The sequence below is a fragment of the Trematomus bernacchii genome, unplaced genomic scaffold (assembly GCF_902827165.1).
Source record: "Trematomus bernacchii unplaced genomic scaffold, fTreBer1.1, whole genome shotgun sequence".
Lineage (NCBI taxonomy): Eukaryota > Metazoa > Chordata > Actinopteri > Perciformes > Nototheniidae > Trematomus > Trematomus bernacchii.
This window is the reverse complement of record NW_022987739.1, coordinates 4,600,239-4,624,223: the sequence shown is the minus strand read 5'-3', so window position 1 is coordinate 4,624,223 and position 23,985 is coordinate 4,600,239. Positions and strand designations below refer to the sequence as shown.

The 23,985-nt window shown below is 43.4% G+C and overlaps 1 protein-coding gene across 6 annotated transcripts in view; it reads right to left on the bottom strand.

Moving 5' to 3' along the window:
- Positions 1-23,985, bottom strand: part of celf5a (cugbp, Elav-like family member 5a) — a 178,909-nt gene that overhangs the window by 68,306 nt on the left and 86,618 nt on the right. For all 6 annotated transcript variants that reach the window (XM_034147885.1, XM_034147886.1, XM_034147887.1 and 3 more), the window contains exon 3: positions 10,379-10,427. In XM_034147885.1, coding sequence (XP_034003776.1) covers positions 10,379-10,427 — 49 coding nt within the window. The remainder of the gene's footprint in view (positions 1-10,378; positions 10,428-23,985) is intronic.

Sequence of the window (23,985 nt, the reverse complement as noted above, 5' to 3'; positions counted from 1 at the left end):
AACATTTTTTGATTCTTAAGTGGGCCCTGAGTTGAAAAAGGTTGGGAACCACTCCTGTAGGTAGCATCTCTTGAAACCATTGCTGTACCAGCTACACACACAATGATTCCAAAAGAGGCCACCCTGTTGTCGAGCGTCCTATAGACTCAGATTGAACGTGTTCCCCTGTCATTGGCTGCTGCCTGCTGTCAGATTGGTTGTGTTAAACTGAGCTTCCATAGATTAAGACACCCTATCAGATTCTGATGCCAAATCTCCTCTCAAAAGCAGCCCTCTCTCCTACAGTGGGAGTTAGATGGTCTCAGCAGTGCTTCAAGGTTTCACTTTAACATTCAGGAATCAATCCCTGCTTCCAATCCAGCGTATTAGGTTGATGTGTGCCAGCAGTCCAGGCAGGCAGCTGTTGAGGGCTGAACCGTTCCCTGAAGCACATTGTGCCTGCACCACTCCCCGATTCCCTGATAACATTAATGCCAGGCAGATGTCCCTGAACTAGTCCAGACATTTTCTTAATATTAGAGTTGTGTAGACTGGCCTCTTTTCTTTGCCCCTGCCGAATTTACTGAAAATCTCCCGTGGCTTTTAAGAGCAACACAATATTGACCCACAATATCTTCCACATCAACAACAGCCGAACCATTCGCTTCCCTAATGGTAGGAAAATCAATAGGTAACGAATGGGCTTATTTATATTTCAAGCGATGATGTGCAATGTTTTGGGTTTTGTGACAAGTTTATTGCTGTAGGGGCATACGGAGGAGGAAGATTTGCAATGCAATAATAAAAAAAAAAACACTTTGTCTGTGGATCTATATCGGCTGTTGTCATTCTAAAGCAAATAACATCTGTTCCAGATGGGGATCTCTTCCTTATCGAGACACAGCTCTACCTTTGCCATTAGTCTAAGTCCAACTCAGGAGCTAATCTAGAATGAAAAGACAGTTTGGCTCCTCAGATCTCGCCCAATGTCTCCTTGCTCTATCAAAGTGCTCTTTGAAGTTCGTCCTCTATAAAATTGGTTCAAGTGTCGGGTCAGAGTTCCCGCAGACAAAGGTAAGGCAGTCATTTGAACCTCATTCTTCTTTCTACTTATTCCCCATGGAACCGTGGCTGTCTTTGTATTCTTCAGCTGGGGCCCTCTTCATGTTTATTGCAAAGGAGCAATCAAGATGGCCTGTGATTGGACCTGGCCCCACAGAACTGAAGTGTCTGGGGATACGCTTATTAACTTCTTTGCACAGACACACATTCCCCAATAATCCTTGACAATGCCAGTTCCCCTGATAGAGTCATTCATGAGAAGGGGCATGGGGAAAACATCATTATAATAACAGGAAAAAGAAACAGAATAAGGTAACATAGCACACATTAAGGGATGGAATAAACTCGGCACAAACATCAGTGCAGAGAGGAAAGGAATATCAGGTAAGTTTTAAAATAGGAGAAAAAACAAACTCACATCAAGAGTACCAATGAACCATGGCATGGCCAGGGCAGTCAGAGCATGACCGCATCAACACTCGTATACTTCAGGCGGCAGTGCTGCAATAATGACTCAGTCAGGAATACACACATACACACGAATACTTATGAATAACGTTAAAACTCTCATTCTTCCTTCATGCACCAAAGCAAAGGTTACCCCAATCATCTTTGAGGCTGCCGCAGTTTTACAGCCCCGGAATGACTGCTTCTCTCTCCATTACCTCTGCACTCGTTTGACTGGCAGATGGGTGGAAAGATGGCGGAGTGAAAGTGGGCGGCGGGGCAATCATGGGACTGTGTGTCACAGTGCGTGCGTGTGACACTATTTGTCGTCTCAGCAGATGAAACGGGGAAAGGCAGGTGAGACGTGGCCGGGCCTTATTTAAAAAGCCTCTTTAAGGTGCCCACTGAACCAACAGTGGCATTCCCTAATGGCACATCACAGGCACGTCACCCCACGCTCGTCCTCACCATTCCTATGCCCTATGTCCTTGTCTGTTGTCATTGCTTTAATGGCTTCCACTGTCTAAATCACAGGCATAGCTAAATTCCAAGCAGATTAAATACTTCACTAAATACTGCATTTATGACGCCTGTATGAGCACTAATCTCTGTTTAATCCACTGCTTCCATATCTCTGCTGCTTCATTCATTTGTTTGAAGCAGATGTCCTTTCCAGTCCAATGGTAGCATGATGCAGTGATTTAGTGGACTGACAGTGAGAGAGACAGACGGTGATATGGGAGGCTAATGGAGTTAATACACTGCGATGGAGAGATAAGGAAAGAAGAGGTGAGATTGGAAGGACAGACATGTGCTGCAAGCTGAGATACAGGTACTGAATCTGAATACAAATCTAATTTTACAGCTGATTCTTTTCTCTATTACTTAGTTTCCCTAAAATTCTCCTGCTGCATCTTGTTTATACCTGCTGAGTTTAAATGCACTCCAAAATCCAAAATCCCCCTTTTCCCTTTGAGGCAACATATTCAATACTAGGTTATTATATAAAAATTTGTATTATTGAATTCAATTTTCACACACATTCAGGTGCTCCAGAAACATGTTGAGAGTGAAATTAGTTTGTTGAATAGACACTCTTTTACACCGGTTGGAAAGGTGGTATGAGCGCTTGTTTTTTATTTTGTCAGTGCATATTTGCTCTGCCATTCTTTCTCTTGCTTTCCTATTCGAACGGATGCTCTTTGTCACGGAACATCAGAGATATTTATCATGTAATAGTCAACATTGGCCAAAAAAGTATTTTATTGACAACAATCTTGGAGGAAAGCAAACACATTTCTCTTCATATTAAACTCTGTCACTGACTATCAGTTTAGGTTTTTTCAACATGCAGCTTAGGGAGCAAAAGTCTTATAACATTAGATAGTAATTCAACACTGAGCTGTGCCTGCAGTGAAGAGAGAAGTGTAACCTTTTAGTACCTGTATAAATTATTAATTCTAACCCCAATTTATATGCTATACTGTAAAACAGACCTCAAAAACCCAATACCGCACACTTGTCTAACTCACTCTAACTCAGAGTGTAGCTCGTATCTCTGATGTATGAGTGTTATATATGTGTGTGTGTGTGTGTACGTGTACGTGTACGTGTACGTGTGTGTGTGTGTGTGTGTGTGTGTGTGTGCCCCTCCAGTCTGCTTTAATCTTCTCCCATCTGCTGGTGGACCTCCTCTCCCTGTTCTGAGGCCTGCCGTGCCCCACCCGATCTGCCGAGCCTGACCTCACTGTGCGAATGTGTGTGTTTCTGTGTATGTATGACAAGTGTGTGTAAGTATGACCGTGTGTGTGTGTGTGTGGGCTGCTTGATGAGCCTGGGTCCTTATGAAGTGGTGTCATTAAAGCAGAGAGAAGGAGCAAACGGGTGATTGCAGTGATTTGGCAGAGGTTGCACAGACTCTGTCCTCCAATCAGAGCCCTCGCTCAACCTCCTCCAGCTTCACTGCAATCAGAGCACCAAGTCAACAGAGGACGGACACACACCCACACACCCACACACACACACACACACACACACACACACACACACACACACACACACACACACACACACACACACACACACACACACACACACACACACACACACACACACACACACACACACACACACACACACACACACACTATATATACCAGAAGATTTGACATCAGCATGTCATGGTAGACTTCTAATGTTGTACCAATACATTTTTTTATTCGGCACCCGTTTTAGGATATTTGCATAAATAATCACCTGTTGAATTTCTGTGGCACAACTCTTATTAAGGTCCGTATCATTGTTATTCTGGTGTCTAAAGAGTGATTTAAAATGTTTTCCCTTAAAATAAAATATATATCAGATCTCAGTAAGTGTTTTCCTTATAGTTAGCAATTTAGCCATCAAATCCTCTGATCACGATATATGATTTTAATCAAAAATATCATCATACTAAATGATAACCAGCCCTAATTCAAAGGGTAGGAAGAAGAGGGGGACAAAGAGAGATAGAATGACTTATAAAGTGTAGAGAATTGAGCATTAAATTGATCTGCAGTCTGTCCGTCCCCAAAGACGCTGTGATGCTGTAATGAGAATGGCAGACCAGCTTGCATACGGGGGCCGTCTCTTCCCCATCTCCATCCCTCTCTGAAAGAAGACAAGTTTGTTTCTCAAGGTGATTGTTGCGGTGATAAGGGAGAGGGTGTTATTAAGGGTGACAGCGGAGGGGCTGAGAGGCAGTGGCTGACTGGATAACCTTGTCCCCGTCCCCGCCTCGCTTCCTTCTGCATGAGCATCTCCACCGCTGGCCTGCCCTGCTCGTCTGAACACAATCTGCTGGCTGGAATTACCTCCCCCCGCCCCAGGAAAACTAAACATGATTTCTGACCTTTCCTTTCTGTGTTCAACAGTAACCTTTGCTGATCCGCCTACGGAACGAGACCATCGCAAAGAACAAGGGATGGAGTGGAAGGGATATGTGTGTTTAAAAAAAAAAAAAAGGGCAGTGAGGATCAATGTGTGTTTAGTTGATTTATGCACATTTAAAGGTGAGCACTAAGGGTAGATGCAACTCTTTTACAGTATCATGCAATCAAATACAACATCTCTGCAGCAAATGCCACATTTGTGATGCTCACCGTGTCCACATTTGGTTGTCAGCTCGTGCAATATGATAAGGTGTTCCTGTTTTGTAGTCTGTGCTGCCTCCATCTGTGCATGTGCTGACTGAGTGTACCACAGAAGTTGCAGTAATAGTCTATTTTGTATGAGACACTGTGTTAGCAGAAATACTGCATCTTCCAACTCGCTAAATGCATTACATCATCACTCTGCTTCCTCTTGTTGTTCTTTGCCGTGTCAGCAAGTTTTGCATTGGTATTATCATTAGTAGTTTGTAAGATAAGGCTAATTGATCTGCACCTACCGAGTGTATTAGCAAACTGTTGTGATCTACTTCTTCCACTGACTCTGCATAACTCCTACAGCCTCAGCACAATCTGACCCTCAGGAGCAAAAGCGCATCCCCTACAGAAATGATTTCATCATCTCTTTCTCTCGCTCTGTTTGTCTGTTGTTCCGCCGCTTGTCCGTCTCCCACCTAACTCACCCCATCCCTTCGCTTTTTAAAACAAAACACTTTTGTGCTGATGTGAGGGTACATTTAAGAGCTTACAGGCAGAGTGACCTGAGCATCCCAGGCCAACTCGGTGGAGTTAGCACAGTGAACTCGGGGCTAGTCAAGGCCTGTGTATCAGAAATGTTTGTGTAAGAGCACACGAGGGGATTTGGACAAGCAGTGTGAGCTCTGAATGTTGTGACCCGCAGCTGGCCTTACCATTGGATTAGCTCACCCTGATCCCCACAGCCTCTGAACATGCTCCCTACTATTTCAAGATCTCTCCATTTATGCCCAGCCAAGCACATTGTGACCAGTAATCTTTAGTTTTCTCCTCTCCAAAGGGAGAAGATATACTGTTCCGCTTTTTGCTTCGCCCCTGCTGCCCCTCCCTCTCGCTTGGTTTATATCCACACTTCTCTCTGTTTACGTTGCACTGCTTCCCTCCCTCTCTCTCACCCACTTTGTGTCTCTCAGTACGAATTCCCTTCCTTCACCACTCCACTCTCACCATCCGTCTTTTCACCCCTCGTTCGTCTCCCTCCAACTACGCCTCTCTCCTTCATTCCTCCTCTCTTTTTCTAAAGGGGATCAGTGGAGCTTAGAGGCCTTTCCTGCTTGCTTCATTACTGAGCTGCTCTGACATGGGGAGCTCGTCTCCCGAGTGAGGAAAGGAGAACACCACTGATGTTTAATACATGGATCATTCTGTTGTCTTTCACGGCAGATCAATTCATCATCAAAAACTGAGCAGAGAACAGCAACAGTGCATGTAAACCTGTTCTCTCAATCTCTCAATCTTTCCCCTTTTTGTGTCCTAACTCTTCATTGAACGTATTGCCTCTCTCTCTCTCTCTCTCTCTCTCTCGTTCTTCCGTCACATCTCAGTGAACTGGAGCAAACCTTTTTTATTCTCCTTCAGTTGGAGAAAACATACAAACACAACACAACACTGATGCTTAGCCGGAAACATGGAACACGGCTCATGAAAAGAAAAACATAAAATATTCCATAAAATGAAGCGAAGGCTGCGCGCTAGTTCAAGCAGTCGACTCGATGCATGGACATGTGACATGCCTTACCCACTCATACCACCAACCAAACACATTCTTCTAAATCTGGCGCTCTATTTAAGCTGCAAAATGTCTACCTCTCTCTTTCTGTACAGCTTCCCTACATCTGCACTGCTTCTGCTTTTATGTTATAAGTCACCACTACTTAGTACTTGATGTCAAACATATGTGGGCAGTGATTAGACCGGAGCCGTGATGCCAAACTCAAAATCAATCCTGCTGAATTTCAAACTCGAGTAGTCCAAGTCAACTGTGTATGTGTCACTTTGTTAATATGGAACATATACTGGACATGTCCGTCTGTGTGAGCACAAATGTTCCATCTTCCCATGTGAATGCATGTGTGCGAGAGTGTGTGTCGGAGCCGTATGGGTATGTCTGACTGTTTGTCCTCTCTGTGTGGGTGTGTGTGTGGGCGGCAGGCTTGCCTTGATAAGGCCAAAGCCTGTTTCTAATCCAGGCCTCCTCAGTGGGCTGTGGATCTCGCTGCTGCAACACCAACTGAGTCCCAGCAGACAGCTAGCCTGCTCCTCTCTCTGCTTTCTGAAAAAAGCTCTGAGCTCAAAACTTTAACAATGGCTTCAGCAGGGAAATGTGAGGAGAAATGCAAAGACACACTGATGCCAGAAAAGAGAGCAGGAAAACTTCCTCTTTTGAGATGATCCAAATTAAATAAATATGAATATAAAAGAAAATCAAATGAAATGTCAGCCTGCAAAAAAGGAAACAAGAAGGGGCAGATAGTGATGGTGGGGGGGGGGCTTTGGTAAAGGCTTTAGGATGAAATCAAAGCGGTTAAAGCTGATTTATCCCGTGTAAGGACGCCAAGCCCTCTAAGGAGGCGCTGAACAGCCCTTCAAAAATGAAATATCAGCAGCAGTCAGTGCCAGTCATCAGTGCCATATGTGATGGAAAATCAATCTATTTCATATCAGAGACCTGTGAGGAGAAAACGAGAGAGACAGGTCCCCGCTTGCCTCCTCGCTGCACCTCTGTCAACGTCTCCGCAGCAGAAACATCCCAGAATGCTCTGCGTCATCGGTGACGGAGACGTTCGCGGTGCTCGTGGCTCAATGTGTGGCGGCTGCTGTTCTGCTAGATTAGGCAGGTGATTGGCCATTAATATTCATTTCACAGTGTGTCTTTGTTAGGCGGCAGCAGGGGCTGACTGAGTGTTTGGATGGATTTACTCTACCGTATATTTCCCTTTAATTTCTATAGGCAAGGTGGTTTACCCGTATGGCCTGAGTAGAGTTACCGAGTGGCCTGATGTGCTTTCATTTCTACTAGTTTGATTCTGATACGGTGAAAGCTATGAAAATGTCAGGAGTCTACTCAGTTTTGATTGAATATCAACTATTTTGCCATTTCTCATTGTTACTATTGGCTGATACTTCATTACTTCAGCCTGTCACGCCAGTGTTGAGAGTTAACATTTGTTATGTGCAATATACACTTTTCTACAATGTATTCATGTTATTATAATATAATAACAAGCTCTTCTATTGGCTAGCGCTCCAACACATCGTACGTGAGAGGCTAAGGGACGGGACATCTCTGAGCAGTTGACCAATCAGAACAGAGCTGGCCAGCTAACCAATCAGAGCAGACTGGACCCTTTTGAACATTAAAGCATTGAGAGATGTCACAGTAATGGAACATAAGAATATGAACTTGAAAATGAGCAAGATAGAGCCCCTTAAATATTTAGTGGAATTAGTGAAAGATATGATATACTGTCTTCCAGTTTGATCAGTATAGGCTAGCAGTTTAATATTGTACAGAAACCAGGGAAAGTACAGTGTTCTGGGCCTGTCTGGTCTTAATAACAGCAGAGAGTTGGTCCTGGAGGAGCGCAGGTCCAGCAGGCATTAAACCAGTAACAGGTCTTTCCCTAATGGACAGCCAAGCTAGCGAGGTGATCGGAACAGTCCTCCTCATAATGAGATCAAGGGACTAATTAGTATGACTGTGTGCTGTGGTGTGACTGTGTGCACTGAGGAATAGATGCCCCCTATCGGACTAGCCGTGTGGCCCCTGAGAGAGCAGGCCAGCCTGGCTCTGTCCCCGGTGGCCCTCCCTCCACTGCACTGAGAGGCTAATTAATATTTGCTCCATCCACTCCTCCAGCTCCTGTACACCATGCTGAGTTATATTCCTGAAGATATTGATCTGGGTTCCAGTGACAGCAGGCAAATAGCGACCAAAATTAAAAATATATATAATCTTGGCAATTGTCACGATGTGAAATAAGGAGAGCAATAATTACAGGGCCTGGCAATTTCAGACAGCTCGTGGAATCAAATTCTCTTTAATCTTTTACAGCAAATAAGAAGCTAAGTCTTGTAAAAGTAGGCCATGGAGGCGCATCAGCAGCACCGTCCATCAGCTGAAGACAGAACCAGATATGGAGAAAACCGAATTATCTTTGCCAAGGATGATCGCAGAAAGAATTCAAGCCAGCAAATTAGAGGAAGGATGAAAATACAAGATCAAAATGAAGATGAGATCCATTTACGAACATTCCCTCGCCCATCTTTCACTTCAGCCCCCTATCCTGTTAAAGTCATGCTTGTGTTTGATTGCCCCTGCAGCACCACTCTGACCTGGTCATTTAAGATGATGTGCAACTCTCAGGTCTGTTCCAGCACTCATTTGTTCCTCAGTGGGGTCCCCACGGCCGGCCAGTAAGAGGACCCCATACGGACCAAAGTGCCATGGGAGCTTTAAACCCGGCCACTCACAACCAAGTAAAGAGACAGCTGAGTGTCATTGTTAATGTGGACACACAGCACCACAATGGCAAAATCAATGGAGCTATAGGGGACATCAATCTTCACAGCACAAGACCCTTTTGCTTGTCTCACCACTCCCCTAAAGCTCCGAATGAATGGTTGAGAGAAGGAGGGACAATGAGGTGAACAGAAAGAAAGAGAGAAGGAAAGAAAGAGAACATGGAGGACTGACAGTGATCTTTCTTGGCCTTTCCTCCATCCATCTCAAGGGGTTACGCTGTCCTTTGAAGATTGTGTGCATTTGACAGGCAGCCAAGTGGCCAGCCATCCCAATTCACCCCAAAAAATGGCAGAGGTTTTTAGGTAAAGCCTCAGAAGTGCAGCGAGGCAGATGTACAGTATGCACTTGGCATCAGGCTTGCATTTTCTCTCCCGGCCGGTTTTTCACTTCCAAAGTCTCTCTCTTCTTCCACAGGAAAAAAAAAAGAAAGACTTGAAACAACGTTCCTTTTAAACAAGAACAAAAAAGGGACTTGCTTTGTTACGGGGTGACACATTAGATGCACACCAAAAAAAGAACAGCAAGGTTCATTGTTTCTGACAGTGACTTAAAGGATGCCTACTCATCCCATTAACATATATGCAGATAGGCAGAGTAAATGAAAGCCTCTGAAAACGGGAGAGATCAAAGCCGACAGAATTAAGGCCAAGTAATGAGGATCTTGGCAAGAACCCTGCAAATGTATTGATTGTTTGGCAAGCTGTATGTGCTTTTGCTCTATTTTTCTGTCCCTCTATACCATTTACTCTTGTGTTTCAGCGGCACACAGATCAAGCAGAGTGGGTTTTGAACGGGGCCTCGCAGGGCTAAGGTTACTGCATTGAGCCTAATCACTATGTCATTTACAATGCTAACAATAATGGCTACTTGGCATAGGGAACAAGAAAAAAGAGATGGACAGCGGGGAAACCCATCACAGCCTTGCATACTTAAATAACACAGACTCTTAATTCAATTACATCCAGTACAAGGGCACTCACAGCATGAGACCGTGGGAGATTAATCCACTAACCCAAAGGATTTGTACCAGAAACAAATACTACATAACGCTACACAAAATATGAGGTGAGATTACAGACCTTTCTACAAACTGCCACTGGCAGTCAAACCAAGATTACATGAAATATCTGTGTTTGATATCGCGTTATGTGTTAAATATACATTCAGATGCAGTGTGGTTTAAAGTGTTTGAAAGAGTGGTAGAACTGCTACCGGTGTGTATGTAAGCGCAGCAACACGATAAAGGAATTGGGATAGGATAAAACAGAGTGTTGGCTGAAGAAATATAGCATTGCGAGCAGTGGAACAGATGAGATCAGAGGGAAAGAATGAAAAGAATTAGCCTAGATAAGGCAGATGAAAAGGGGACATGAATAAATGATGGAGAAAAGAAGACAACTACCTCCACGGCTCTCGCTGTCAGCCGGTTTCACCTGGATGGGGCGAGTCATCTGGAGGAGAGAGAACAGAGAGGTTAGCGATGTCGTTGCTACAACAAAAGGCCACAAAACAAGACGTGTCAAGACCCTTCTCTCCCATACCAATGGCTGCTCTGCGACACTGATCAAAGTGCCTTAGCTGGAGAGAAAACAGAAGCACCATCATGTGGCTAAGTTGACCTGACACCATAGTGTTTCTGCTGCCTGCTATTCAGTGTAAACAAAACAACTCTGTTCCCCATATCAAATAAGGAGTGTGTGTGTGTGTGAAAGTCCATTTGTATTTGTGGTATTGCGTGGCAGGTGCAGGGAGAAGGCTGCCGATGTGTGTCTAAGTGATAGAGGCCGAGGCAGTCCTACTAAAAGTGAATCCAGCCACAGGAGGAGCGAGATCAATGCAGGCCTATTGATCCGGCCCCTGGGCTGTGCAGAGTGTCTGCCTGGGAAGATTCTCTGGTTAGGAGGCTCACTCTAATCCACTGGACCCTGATAAGAATGGCATTGCCTGGATTAGATGCCTCTGTCATCACAGCCTTTGTGTCACGCTCTCCTCCTTCCCCAATTTTACCGCCTTCTTTTTCCATTATTGTTGTTCAAGCTGAACAATTTCACCAGATAGGAAGGAGTTTGAGAGACCTAGCTGTGATTTACAATATGTTTGTTACAGCTTTAATTTAACACATGCCTCCTAGTCACATATTTAGCATGCATATGGTTTAAAAACCCGCCCACACACACAGCACATATAATATATATATATGTACTGTAGCGGAGCATAGAGCAGGCAATATCATTTATGTGATTTATGTGCGTTGATTTTATGCCAGTGCCCGTTCTTCTATGATTCAGTCCAAAACAAATAGATTTAACAATAAAAAAAACACATATCATAATAAAATGGGGCCAAAAGTTTAAAGGAACATTAAAGTAACCTCTTACCACACTCAACCTTTTACAGTAAATAATTTGTAGCTGCTATTTAGGCATCTGTTTACAGCTTGAAACCGTTACGAGGCATCCGATTCGGATCGATGGAAAAGCACCGTTTTTATTCCTACATTTGTATATATTTCCTTCTATCTCCTGTCATGTATCTTTTTGCTGTTCGATACCAGAGTCGGACTGTAAAGGTCAGATTTAAAGACAGGGCAGTCCAATAAACGCATGACATGTTCAAGGAGAAACACCATAATGGGATTTTAAAATGTCTTAATAACATACTGATATATGGGGGAGAGGCCCATGCCCGATTCATTAAGTGCTAAACGTATCCTTTGTCACCTTGAAGAACTGAGTAACCTTCCCTCAATGAAATGATTCCATAAATGTACCCATCGTAAATATAACTAGCAGTGGCTAAGTCTTTGTCGGAAAACAGGAAGGATGCTACGCTTGTGAAGGTTGACGCTTTCGCTTCTTGGTTCGTCCTCCTCCCTCTCCATCTACAAGTGCCTTCTTCTTTGTAAAACACGAGTAAAGTAACCCTACAGTATGCTAATGCCAAGCCACAGGGCGCTTGCTCCGCAGCATGTACGGATAGATTACAGAATCAACCGCGACACCATCGCACACGTGTTCAAAGCAACCTTTGAGACAGAAACAGCGCCGAATGGGTGGAAAAAAACATCCGCGAGACAAATGTGCAGATAACTTTGCATCACAGGAAATCTTTGAATTTGCCTTTGACATGTCAAACGGACAAAAGTTGCTTCCATCCTGCCAGTTGATTTCTGTTCATGGAGGAGGCTAAATCTGCGGCTGTGACTCTTCTCCCATGCTAAGATCTCAGCCGGCTCTGCAGGGTGCCTGTGCGTGGGAGTCAGCTCCCTTTAAAGCTAGTTACTGCTCAGCCTCCAACATGCCAGCTTAATGGCCTATTTATTTGCCCGAGAGCAATGCATTATGGTCCTGAACAGTCACTACTGATGCCACTCAGTTTGTTCCATTCCTCTTGAAGACATATTAAGAAAATTGCGTAATTCCAGTTGAAATGAAGTTGCAAAGCACACTGTTACTTTATGCATGCTCACGCACTGCACAGACATGGTCATTTAAAGTCAAATGTATCGAGTGCTGCTGTTGCCTAGGAGACCATTCATTAACTCTAGATACTGTGGGTCATGTTTTCACTGGGAGCTTCTCGACACACCCACAATGAACAGTCAATGCTGCTCCCTGTACAAAACACAACACGTTTGAATTGTAATGGTTATCATTCGGTGGTGGTGCGGACGTTCAGGTGAAGGGGGGGGGGGTAACACCAGAGAAACAGAAGAAGAGAGATTGTGGAAAAAGACAACAAGAGATGGAGAGAAGGGAAAGAGAGATACAGTACAGTCAGAGAGAGAAAGAAAGCCGCCTGCAGCTCTTAGATAAGATTACTTTCCGTTTCTTCTTCTGACTCCACCCTCCTGCCCTTCACTTTGTCTCTCTCAAACACACACACAGAAAAACAGCAGCACATCTACACTATACGATCACTAAATACTAACCAATCAACCTCCCTAAAATGTACTGTTTCAATTATAAATCCACCAAAACGTTAAAGTGTGTTTTAAACTTGGGAGAGAAACTTTATAAATACCTCGAGTTATTTAACAAGGTTTAGGAGACCAAACATGATATGACTTTCCCTGTGTTAATATAATAAAACGTTGATGTGCTCAATCCAGATTTGTTTCTTTTACTGATATTTGGTCTTTCTGAACTTAATCAGTATTATTTGTATTTGACAACTGCTGAGGAAAACATAGCTGTGGTCTCAGAAAAACACTTTGCTAAAATACAGGGTTTTGGATTTTATCACTAGGTATACATTTTTTTTAACTATTGTTAAAGGTAGGGTAGGTACGTTTGAGAAACCGGCTCGAGATACACTTTTTGTTATATTCCATGGAATGCTCTTAACATCCCGATAGCAATGAATATCTTAAGACAAAAAATCCATAAAAAAATGTCATCTGTGGAAGCCGTAGTGCTGTAAAAAGCACGACCAATCATTTTAGCCGGCCTGGCTAATATAACTGGATGGCCTACCTGCCTGTCAGCCTTCCATCGGGGCACAAACTTATCTCGTGCCCTCATTGGTCATGTGCGCGTTCGTGTGTGTTGGAGGAGGGGCTCTATAAGGAAGTGGCAGATTTTCTCCGGTTGTGTATTTTCAAATTCTAGCGATCTCGAGCTGGTTTCTCAAACTTACCTACCCCACCTTTAAATGTGTTTTTTTTAAGCATTGTCTGAAAATGACCATGCAGACAGGTGAGATCTATGTAAAGAAAACAATGTTAAGGTCGAGTACAGTGAACAAAGTGTGATCATACAGTCGAAAGCCTCATTTGACAAGTCTGTGCTGACTTATGGTGCATTTACGTGTCTGTGAGAGGCTTTAAATAATTGAGATAACATGTAAAAAGAAACGGCAAACATGGACACGGGGGGCACCTTTCTGAGTATATAAGTGACATTTTTACATGTACGGTGCTTTCCATTAGGCTCAAAGGCCTGGTTCAAGTAAATGTGAGCTGAACGCTTTTGACTCATCTGAATAAACAAGCTCGTCTGATGACTCACAACAAAGCAGTGGCTTCACATTTAAATGAGTAACATTTCTTCATCTCCCCCTCTAGTAGACAATAGTTTTCCTTTTCCTTGTCTTTCTCGCTCCACACACTGTGCTGCTCTCAGGGCTTTGACGAATCTATAGTTCCATATGCTTTTATTTAGCCGACTCATTTACCAAGTTAAGCCTTGAGTCTGTTGAATTAAAGCTCTTTGCACTAGTATGCTGTTTTATATGGAGGGTGAGACATAAACCCCCAGGCCTAAAGTACACATTGTAGTGTGCAGTGGGCCTGGATTATACACACATTGCCTGTTGGTTTGCCTTTCTTTGCTGATTATTCAACTCAAACTAGTTACCAATTGATACGCCTACATGTGACTAGTACTTTTCGGATGTGTAATTAAGTAGATCATTTGTTTATATATAATTTAGAATCAGTAATATTTTTGTATATCAATTTGACACTGCTTAAAGGTAGGGTAGGTAAGTTTGAGAAACCGGCTCGAGATACACTTTTTGTTATATTCCATGGAATGCTCTTAACATCCCGATAGCAATGAATATCTTAAGTGCTTTGACAAAAAATCCATAAAAAAATGTCATCTGTGGAAGCCGTAGTACTGTAAAAAGCACGACCAATCATTTTAGCCGGCCCGGCTAAAATAACTGGATGGCCTACCTGCCTGTCAGCCTTCCATCTGTGCACAAACTTATCTCGTGCCCTCATTGGTCATGTGCGCGTTCGTGTGTGTTGGAGGAGGGGCTCTATAAGGAAGTGGCAGATTTTCTCCGGTTGTGTATTTTCAAATTCTAGCGATCTCGAGCCGGTTTCTCAAACTTACCTACCCTACCTTTAATTTTGTATTGTATAATAATTCTCATGTTAAATGTTTGTATTATTGTTTTACACATTCAAAATAAATATAATCAAATCAAAATCAATATCAAAACTGGTTTAAAAAGAAGACAAATAATATACTTTAAGAGACACATGATCCATTTACAGATCCACAATTTCCCTGATTGTATGATATGCCAGTATTCGTGCAAAGTTGGCCTCGCTTGGAAGTAAAGAAAGTCTTTCTACTGAAACTATTATTAGCCACAGAAAGGACCAAGGCCTTGGGCTGCGGCCACCAAAGGCATTCCACTGTCTGATTTTAAATTACACAGAGCAAGGAACTGTAGTCAGGACTCGGCCTGTTAGTAGTGTGGAGGATATAGAGTCCACTGTTGGCACTGACAGTAATGAGTTCATGACTAGCGGAGTTTAGCTGGATAGAAATGTACAGAGTCTCAGACTTCACTCGGCTGAGACCCCAGAGAGGTCCAGTAGCTAGACAATAATACTGCTTTGGAAAGAGTTTCAATTCCAAGCCTCAATACTTTTATAGTCCTTAACTTTAATACAATTCAAAAAAAGCCGACCTGCACTACAGCCGAATGCAGTAAATAGGAATACAATTGCACTAAATCTTGTCCTAGTTTTGCAGAAGCTCTCAGTAGTAAAAGTCTTTTTACAGCAGTTATGGAACAGCACTTACTTACAGTGCTTGCAATAAAATAACTCTAATAGCCAAACAATATGTGTGATGTCTTCTGGCTTTCACTCAGGTTTAATATGGAGTAATGTTTATCCTGGGATCATTAATACGTATTAGCGGGCCATCAAAGCTCATGTTGCTGCACTGCTCAGTAACAGGAGCATAAACAGCCCGCTTCTGACTGCGCCGTCTCTGCTGATATAATTAATATTTCCAATTATTGATCTAAAGGAGTGCTGAGTGGTGGCTGTCCGGGGGCCCCGGCTTCAGCTAATAAATCTGTACTGTATACAGTAGAGGAGAGAGAAGGAGAGAAGAGCAGAGAGACAGCCGTGGAGTAATGATTTATAGTTAAAGTGCTTCATTGCAATCACAATAATTGTTCATTACCAATAAAAAAAATCCAAAATTACAAATGAAGATCAAATTTAATAGGCTTAGTCGAGCTGGGTAATGAACTATTTCTTAATATTGTAAATTAACTGGATATGAAAAGACATCTTAACACTTTCCCAAGAAACTTTGAGGCTTAAGTTTTGCAGTATTTGATTGATGCGTTTTATGAAACAATGCACATTTTTGCTCAACTAATCAAATACTGAAAATATTAGGGTTCTTTTAAAAAAAAACAAGTACTCTGGGTTTAAGTTATTCAATCTACACTAAAGAGTAAACTACCCACATCATAATTTACATATGCGTAGTCTTCGCAGTAGAAAAGTCCAATCTTTACATAACATTTAATTTGTTAGGTATTCAAACTGACCATCTTAGTCTTTGGAGAGGTTGTGTTGGTGGAGTTCTTCACCCTGCATTGTTTTCTTTATTGATTTATCTGTCGTTTGGTCTGTAAACTATAAGAAAATTGTCGAATCACAAATTGCCAGAGAAATGAATAGTCGACAACCAACTTTTGTCCCTTATTAGCATAGAAAGGTTGCGGGAAATACAGTATATTTAATCAAGAACAAATTCCTGTATGTTTTGAGCTTATAATGAGTGTTTCTTACACATCTTAAGTTCACATGTGGGTTTTTGTGAATAACAAGATCTGCTTAAATACAGGCTGCTATATGAATGCCATGTTTATGTAAGTATAAGTGAGTGACATGTGGATATCTAACTGCAGTATGACCTTGATATACTGTACTGCCTGGCCATGTGTGGATATACTGATTCTGTGTGAGCATGGCCATATATGTTCGGAGGCATGTGGGAACATTTTTGACCGAGAGGGTTATAATTTAGCCATATGTGAGAATGTGCTGGCGGCAGCGGTGTGGTGGTCCTGATAAGAAGCATCAGTCAGTGCTAAGGAGATGGCAGCCACTATAAGCTTTAGGATTCCTATCAGAACCAACAGGATTTACAGCTGGAGGCGCTGACATGGACTGAAAGACTCCTGCACACCTCAGCTAGTCCATATCACATCGTAGTCCTGCTCCATAACGCTACATCCATTTTGAATACAGAAAAAACTGAACTTGCATTCTGTATAATTAGGGACACAAATGCACACTCTTGTTTTTGCTTTGTAGTTAAATGACTTGTTTCAAAAGCTGAATGGCTCCTTTTGGGGGAAAAAACTGTTGATATCCATCTGTTACACTGAATGCTTCCTTTAAATACACAAATTAGCAATGAGGCCACTGCTAACTCGTAAACATGTGCTATCTGTAGTACCATTAGTACTAGCACCACTACTACATCTCTGATTAAGACCATTAGACCTTCTGTTGTCTGATGCCATCCAAGTTCCTGTTTATCTCTTTCCCCAAAACACTAACTGCCTCCGTGGAACAGCCTGAAGTTCATCCAGCGAGTGCTTTCCAAAAGCCTTTCCAACCCCCTCTATTATCATTGCTTTACTAGCTGAAGTGGTCGGCCAGCTGTCTGACTGCTCCAGCCCTCATTACACACAGAGCAGAACTCAGCTCTCATCAAGATTTCATGAAGGTGAATGTCACACATCAAAACCATCCTCATTTGTGGCCCCATGACTCAGCAGACCAAGCTGCATGGCACGGGCTGATGTTGGTTCTCATCAAAATCTTTATTACTTCTGTAAAGGGGTTGATATACTGAAAATACTCATGAAAACCTCAACCTCCACCTCTGAGTGTGCTTATAACGGCCCCTCAGTGGTGTAAAGTAACTAAGAACATTTACTCAAGTACTGTACTTAAGTACATTTTTTAAAGACTTGTACTTGAGTATTTCAGAGGAAAATCTATTCAATACCTTGAGTTACTTTCAGAAGTGGGTTAATGATGTGAATTATACTTTAGTTACACCTGGAGTAACATTCACAAGCTACCCTGCAGCATACAAAGTAAATTAAAACTGTCCGATCAGCATAATGAGTACTTTTACTTTTGGTACTCGACAGTAAGTATATTTTGATACAAATACCTTTGTATATTGACTTGAAACAGAGTATTCCTACACTCTGGTACTTCTACTTCTACTTCTACTTAAGTACAAGATCTGAATTCTTCTCCCACCTCTGCTGTCCCTACCCTCCACACACAGACACAAACACACACACTGTCACTGGCTCTCACGCCATGCTTGTCCGTCTTCTTGATTATGTCTTCCTGTCTTGTGGAGTATAAGCTCTCCACCGTTACTTGTGTTAGGGACTCTGAGTCCTACAAGACTTGTGCAGTGGACTAGGGTGTGTGGGGGACAGAAACAGTGTGCAATCATGAGGGGGAGTAGATAGGGGGATTGAGCTAATGCCTAAATCCTGTCCTACTGAGCCTGTAGCGGGGCGTCCAAGAGATAAAGAGAGGGAGAGAGGGGTAAGAGAGGGAGGAAAAGGGATCATAGGGAACTGACAGAAACAGCAAAACTAATGAGAGATGCTTGAGAAGATGTAGAGATTGAATGAGAAGAGTGGTTTGGGATTAATTAATAAGACAAATAAAACAAATATGTATTTCTCCATTTACTGCCCTTTCCTTCTCCCTCCACTTCCAGACTCGTGAGCCACACTTTGGTTATCAGGGGGAGGCCATCACTCCCAGACATCTTTGGCACGGCTGCTTTTCAAGCCCAGAGAGCTATTGACATGGCGCGTTACTGTAATGCGTGAAGCAGTGGGACACTCATTGTAAATCTGTGTCAACAAATGCTGGAGCAGCAGCGAGCTCAAACTCTCTCTCTCTCCGTCTGCCTCGCTTTGCCTCTCTCCTGCATTTACCGACCTATCTAATGAATCTTATCTGCGCAGCACACTGGAGGCTTAAGCTTTTGGTGGGCTCACATCACACACACACACACACACACACACACACACACACACACACACACACACACACACACACACACACACACACACACACACACACACACACACACACACACACACACACACACACACACACACACACACACACACACACACACACACACACACACACACACACACACACACACACACACACACACACAGTTCGCTGTGGTTTACACTCTTCGGTCCATTTTGAGGAACTGTCCTTAGAAAGATAAGATCATGACGACGGACCCAAACCAGCGGCTTCAGAAGGGCAACATCATGCCAATCCCAGCATGCACCAGAGTGAGGGTCCGGTGTAAGCAGGAAGTAGCAAAATAGCAGAGGATATGTTCCGTGACAGAATTACAGATGTATACTTATGTGAGGCTTTAATGTTTAAAGGTGCCCTTATGCACTGACGCCATGTTCCCTATCCGGCTCCTGCCTGATATTTGCTTTGAAGATTATGTCCGGTAAGGATGTACAACATCGTGTACAGCCTGTGCGCACCCAGGCACAGCGTTACAGTACATGTGCATTTACAGTCTCTCTTTAAATACAAGAGATCTCCAGATCTGCCATCCTCGCAGTATAGTAACAATGAACAGCAATTCATTTCTATATTACTGTTACATTCTGTAGTTTTGGGAACTACATGTATTACATTTTTTCTTCCCTAAGAACAGAATCATTGTCAATGCATGCTTTGTTTAAAATAGGATCTCATTCAATATGTGGCACATTTTGGTTTGAAGTGACGTTATCAAACGTTTGTGTAGCAGGCAAGACATGATCTCGACAAATGTGTGAGTGTCCGTAATTTCTTACCCTCACATGCATGCACATATTCATATTTTATGACTTGGTTGTGCTCCAGGTGATGAGAGAAATTGCTCATGTTTCCAATAGACCTTTTTCCAATTTATTTTTCAACACTGTGTCTTCTGATGCCAAATTGTGCCCACATAAATCATATGGCAAACCTTTGTTAGTACAACGCCAGCTGTATTTTCTCCAACATTTAGGATTCAATATTTGAGTTATCCCAGTTCAACTGAACTCAAATGTTTTTTATTTTAATTGCTTAAAGCTGGTGGAACAATGCGCTGACTTGACTTCGCCAGATTGGATTAAACCCACATAACTGACGCAAGTTGTTTGTATTTAGGATTAAATGTAATTCATTCTTGTACTTTCAGGAGCATTAATAGGGAACGCTACAGTTGACTTATTGAATCCATTTTCTGAACATACAAACATTATTAAATTAAGTTGTGCGAGATAGTGATGAAGTCAGTTTCCTTCCATTTTCCGCTTATTGCACAGCCTTACATGCAGTCCACCACACTCATACAGGCTTATACATGGACAAACACACACACACACACACTCCCCCCTAGCTGCATGCTTCCTTTACCCTCTGTGTTGAGCCCAGAATGCTCCTGCTGCTGTCACAGCAACTCCAGGATTGTGACAGATTACAGCCCGCTGCCCTGACCAATAGGAGCCAAGAGTTGTTGCCAGCCCACTGACTCATAATTCTTGGCCTACCTATGCCGAGTTGACGTTTCTTTAATGGTCCCTGGACCTCCAGTAGGCATCCTTGTCCTGAGCATTATGATTGCCTATTAGCAATTCACCAACACTTGCACTTTTTCCCCCTGCACTCCCTATGCCACCCCTCGTAGGAGGGGAGAGGACCAAGACAAGAAGAAGCCAGAGGAGGATAGAGATAGACGGAAGGAGGGAGAGAGAGCAGCGCAGCCAAGCATGTTGGAACTGAACTGGAGAGAAGTCTGAGGGATGCCAGCAGGACAGAGACTCAAACATACAGACAGGAAGAGACACAAACCTACGTCAGAAGTTTAGGTAGTAAAACTACTACCCTCAATTAATTGCATTATTTCCAAAGTGATCATAAGTTGTCTTCTTTAACTATCCCTTTCTCTATAAGCTTCCAGTCTACACACCCTCTTCCACAATCCTGCTGTCTACTCTGAGATGCCACTGGAGGTCTTCTCCATTCGGTCTCATTAAGCAGACACATCTGCCATAGCTACAAATCCGTATGACATACTGGTTATTAATGATAGGAGGTTACACCATTTGTTTTCCTATAGGACCATTATGAAGTTGGTGAGATCTGGACTCGTAGCCTGGTTCATGTTTGTGTGTGTGTGTGTGTGTGTGTGTGTGTGTGTGTGTGTGTGTGTGTGTGTGTTCATTCGTGCGTGTGTGTCAGTGTCCATCAAAGGGGGATGGCAAGAAGCAGCCAGAGCTCACAGGATCGACACAGGGCCAGCCTGCTCTGTCCATCTGCTCAGAGCTTCATTCCCAGCATATCAATACCCCATGTCTCTCTCTCTATCACACACCCACACCCACACCCACACACACACACACACACACACACACACACACACACACACACACACACACACACACACACACAAAACATTCTGTCACCTGCGACTTCTGCTGCTTCCATCACTCTCCCTCCACTCCATCCCTTGGCTGTAAAGCTTGCTTATGTTTCATCCTGACACTTAGAGAAAATCCCTGCTTGTCTATAAGCGCATTCAGTACAAAACAAAAAGGGACAAGCCTGTCTTCTAGCCCTGTCTCTCTTCTCCTCCTCCTCCACTCAAGTCTGACGCCGGAACACAGTAAAATGGTTTTGCAAAATAAACACAGAACCCTTTCAATGTGTCTGATTCAACCTTGAACTGCACAGAACCTGAGGGCCAGACATGAAAAACACCGGCCTGACCTCTCGCCATTTCTACCAATCTACAGCAAACACACCCTGACGAAGTGAGAACAAGAAGCATTGGAGCGGAAAACACATCGAAAGTGTCTCTGCCAACTCCCAGTCCACACTACCTCCAAAGGCCTTGGGGTGGCGATTATTATTGGTGGGGTTTGGAGTGGGGGAGAGGATGTGGCTGTGGGCAGAATTTGTACGTGTTAACATTTAAATGTAAAATGTTGACGAGTGAGGACTACAGGAAGTTGTGTCACGTACTGCATGAGGTTTTTTAGAAAGTAGCAGAGGCTCCAACCTCATTTCAAGTCTCTGTGATATATAGTTTGGGATAGTATGGGATGAATGTGTTTCTAGCAGGTCAAGAGAAGTACTGCATATCTATTTTAGATATTCAGAGTCCCAAGTTGGGACCTGTCAAGAACTCAAGTGAGAGATGAGCCCCATCATGAAATGATGATGCCTAAACTTGAGGTGCAGTGGAAATGCTACACACCTGTCAGCCCCGTCAGCCCCACCAGTGCCCTCATTCCACATCCATTTTAACTGCAGCATCCCTGACAGCGCGTCACCTCACCTGCCCCTCGTGCCTCCCACGGACATTTGTACGCATGCATGTATTCATGAGCTGGTATTACATTTAAAGATGTTTTTTTACAGTCAATAGTCACTAATATACAGCTTATGCAGGGAAGGAAGAGAGAGGAAGGGAGACACTGTGTGCACTCTGTTTGAACTCGAGCTGAATCACACTCAGAAGCCTCCTACACTTCCTCCCCTTCTTGTCTTAGTTTGTATTATTTATTCATTTGAATGATGTTCATCGTATCACATTCATCTAACAATTAGGACTTAAAGATTTAACATGGTGCAATATAGGACCTTAAATCCTACTGAAATTACATTGGGGGATTTGCGATGGATTCTATTCTTTCTTTTCTCTCCTCTTCACCCCTAAAGGCTCGAAGGTGGATGTTGTGTCTGTCGTTTTAGGAGGTCAGGATTGCTTTCCTCGAATCTTTGGTTCCGAGTGCAGTCCTGGGAGCTCTAATGGCTTGTTCACACTTTCTGCTTTGCATTATTTCCTAACTGCAAATACCGAGGGGCCATGTCACAGAGAGAGCCCTCCTGAAGCACTTAACAATGTAACCTACATACACTCGAGCATGGACCGGAACATACATACGTAAACACTAAAGCATGGACATAAAGCGCACACACACTCCAACACTCCACTGACAGGACACAGGGGGCTCTTAGCTCAAGGGGGGGTCGCACAGGGGACGCTGTATTTGCTCTCAGACTACACCACCCACAGAGCTCAGTCGGTGTACAGTACTGATTCCAAAGTAAAGAGGAGGGAGAAAGAAAGAAGGACGAGTGCAGAGAAAATGAGAAGGCCTAAAGAAACAGATTTCGCCTCATAGTTCATCTTCATCTGGGCGCCCTGTCCCAAACCCCAGTTCATGAAATAAGTCCTGCTGAAAATCAATGGCAGTCCGAGCCGTGTAAAGGTCAGCCATTCAGCAGCGCTGGCCTTGGTGGACCAGTCAAGCCCGGGCTTGTACTGTGAAGCTCAGCTAAGTAGAATTAATGGGGGGATCGATTATTCTGCACACAACTTAAATTGAACTAAGCAGAGAATCATTTTAAGGCAGGAACTGTACCATGACAGAGAATGAGATGCATTTGCCACATAGCCAAACCCCAAAACTCATTTAGCAAGCACAAAGTAAGGGGTGGGAATAAAAAGAGATTTTTAAATAAAATATATCACACTCTCTCTCTGTCTTCATCTCCGGTTCCTCCCTTCTGACCCTTTCTTTTTCACTTCACCTTCTGTACAGTTCCTCCTGATAATCCCCTGGGACCCAACTCAGATTTGATATATAAAAGCACTTTTCCTCTTTTCTCTTTCCTCCCTTTCCACCTTTTTTTTTTGTAGTACGTGTCACCTCCGGCAGCTCATTCTTCTTGTGTTTTTCCCCTTGTTTAAAACAAAATCAATATGGAACCGGAGGAGACAAATCAACGTATGGTGGCACTGCGGGGATGGGGGGGGGGGCAGCAGGCTCCCACCTCGCTGGTCACATGTTCCTCGCTTGCTCGCTACATGGGATGGGGGAGGGGCAGATTATAAGTGAAGGAAGGAAGGGCGGATGGGTGGAAGTAAAGATGTAGGGTTTGACTTATGGAAGGATGAATTGATAGGAGACCAAAGGGCTGGAAAGGGATAAAAGGGAGCTGGTGAGGGATGGAACAACGCTCCTACCAGGGGGGCATATGGAAGGAGAAATGATTAGAGAGAGGGATGAGAAAGAGAGGAGAGGAGTGGGCAGCAATGGGGGTTGGGGAGATGTTGGGGGTGCGTATCATGGAAAAATTCTGCTCCAGTGACTAGGGTGCAGAACGGGAGCCCT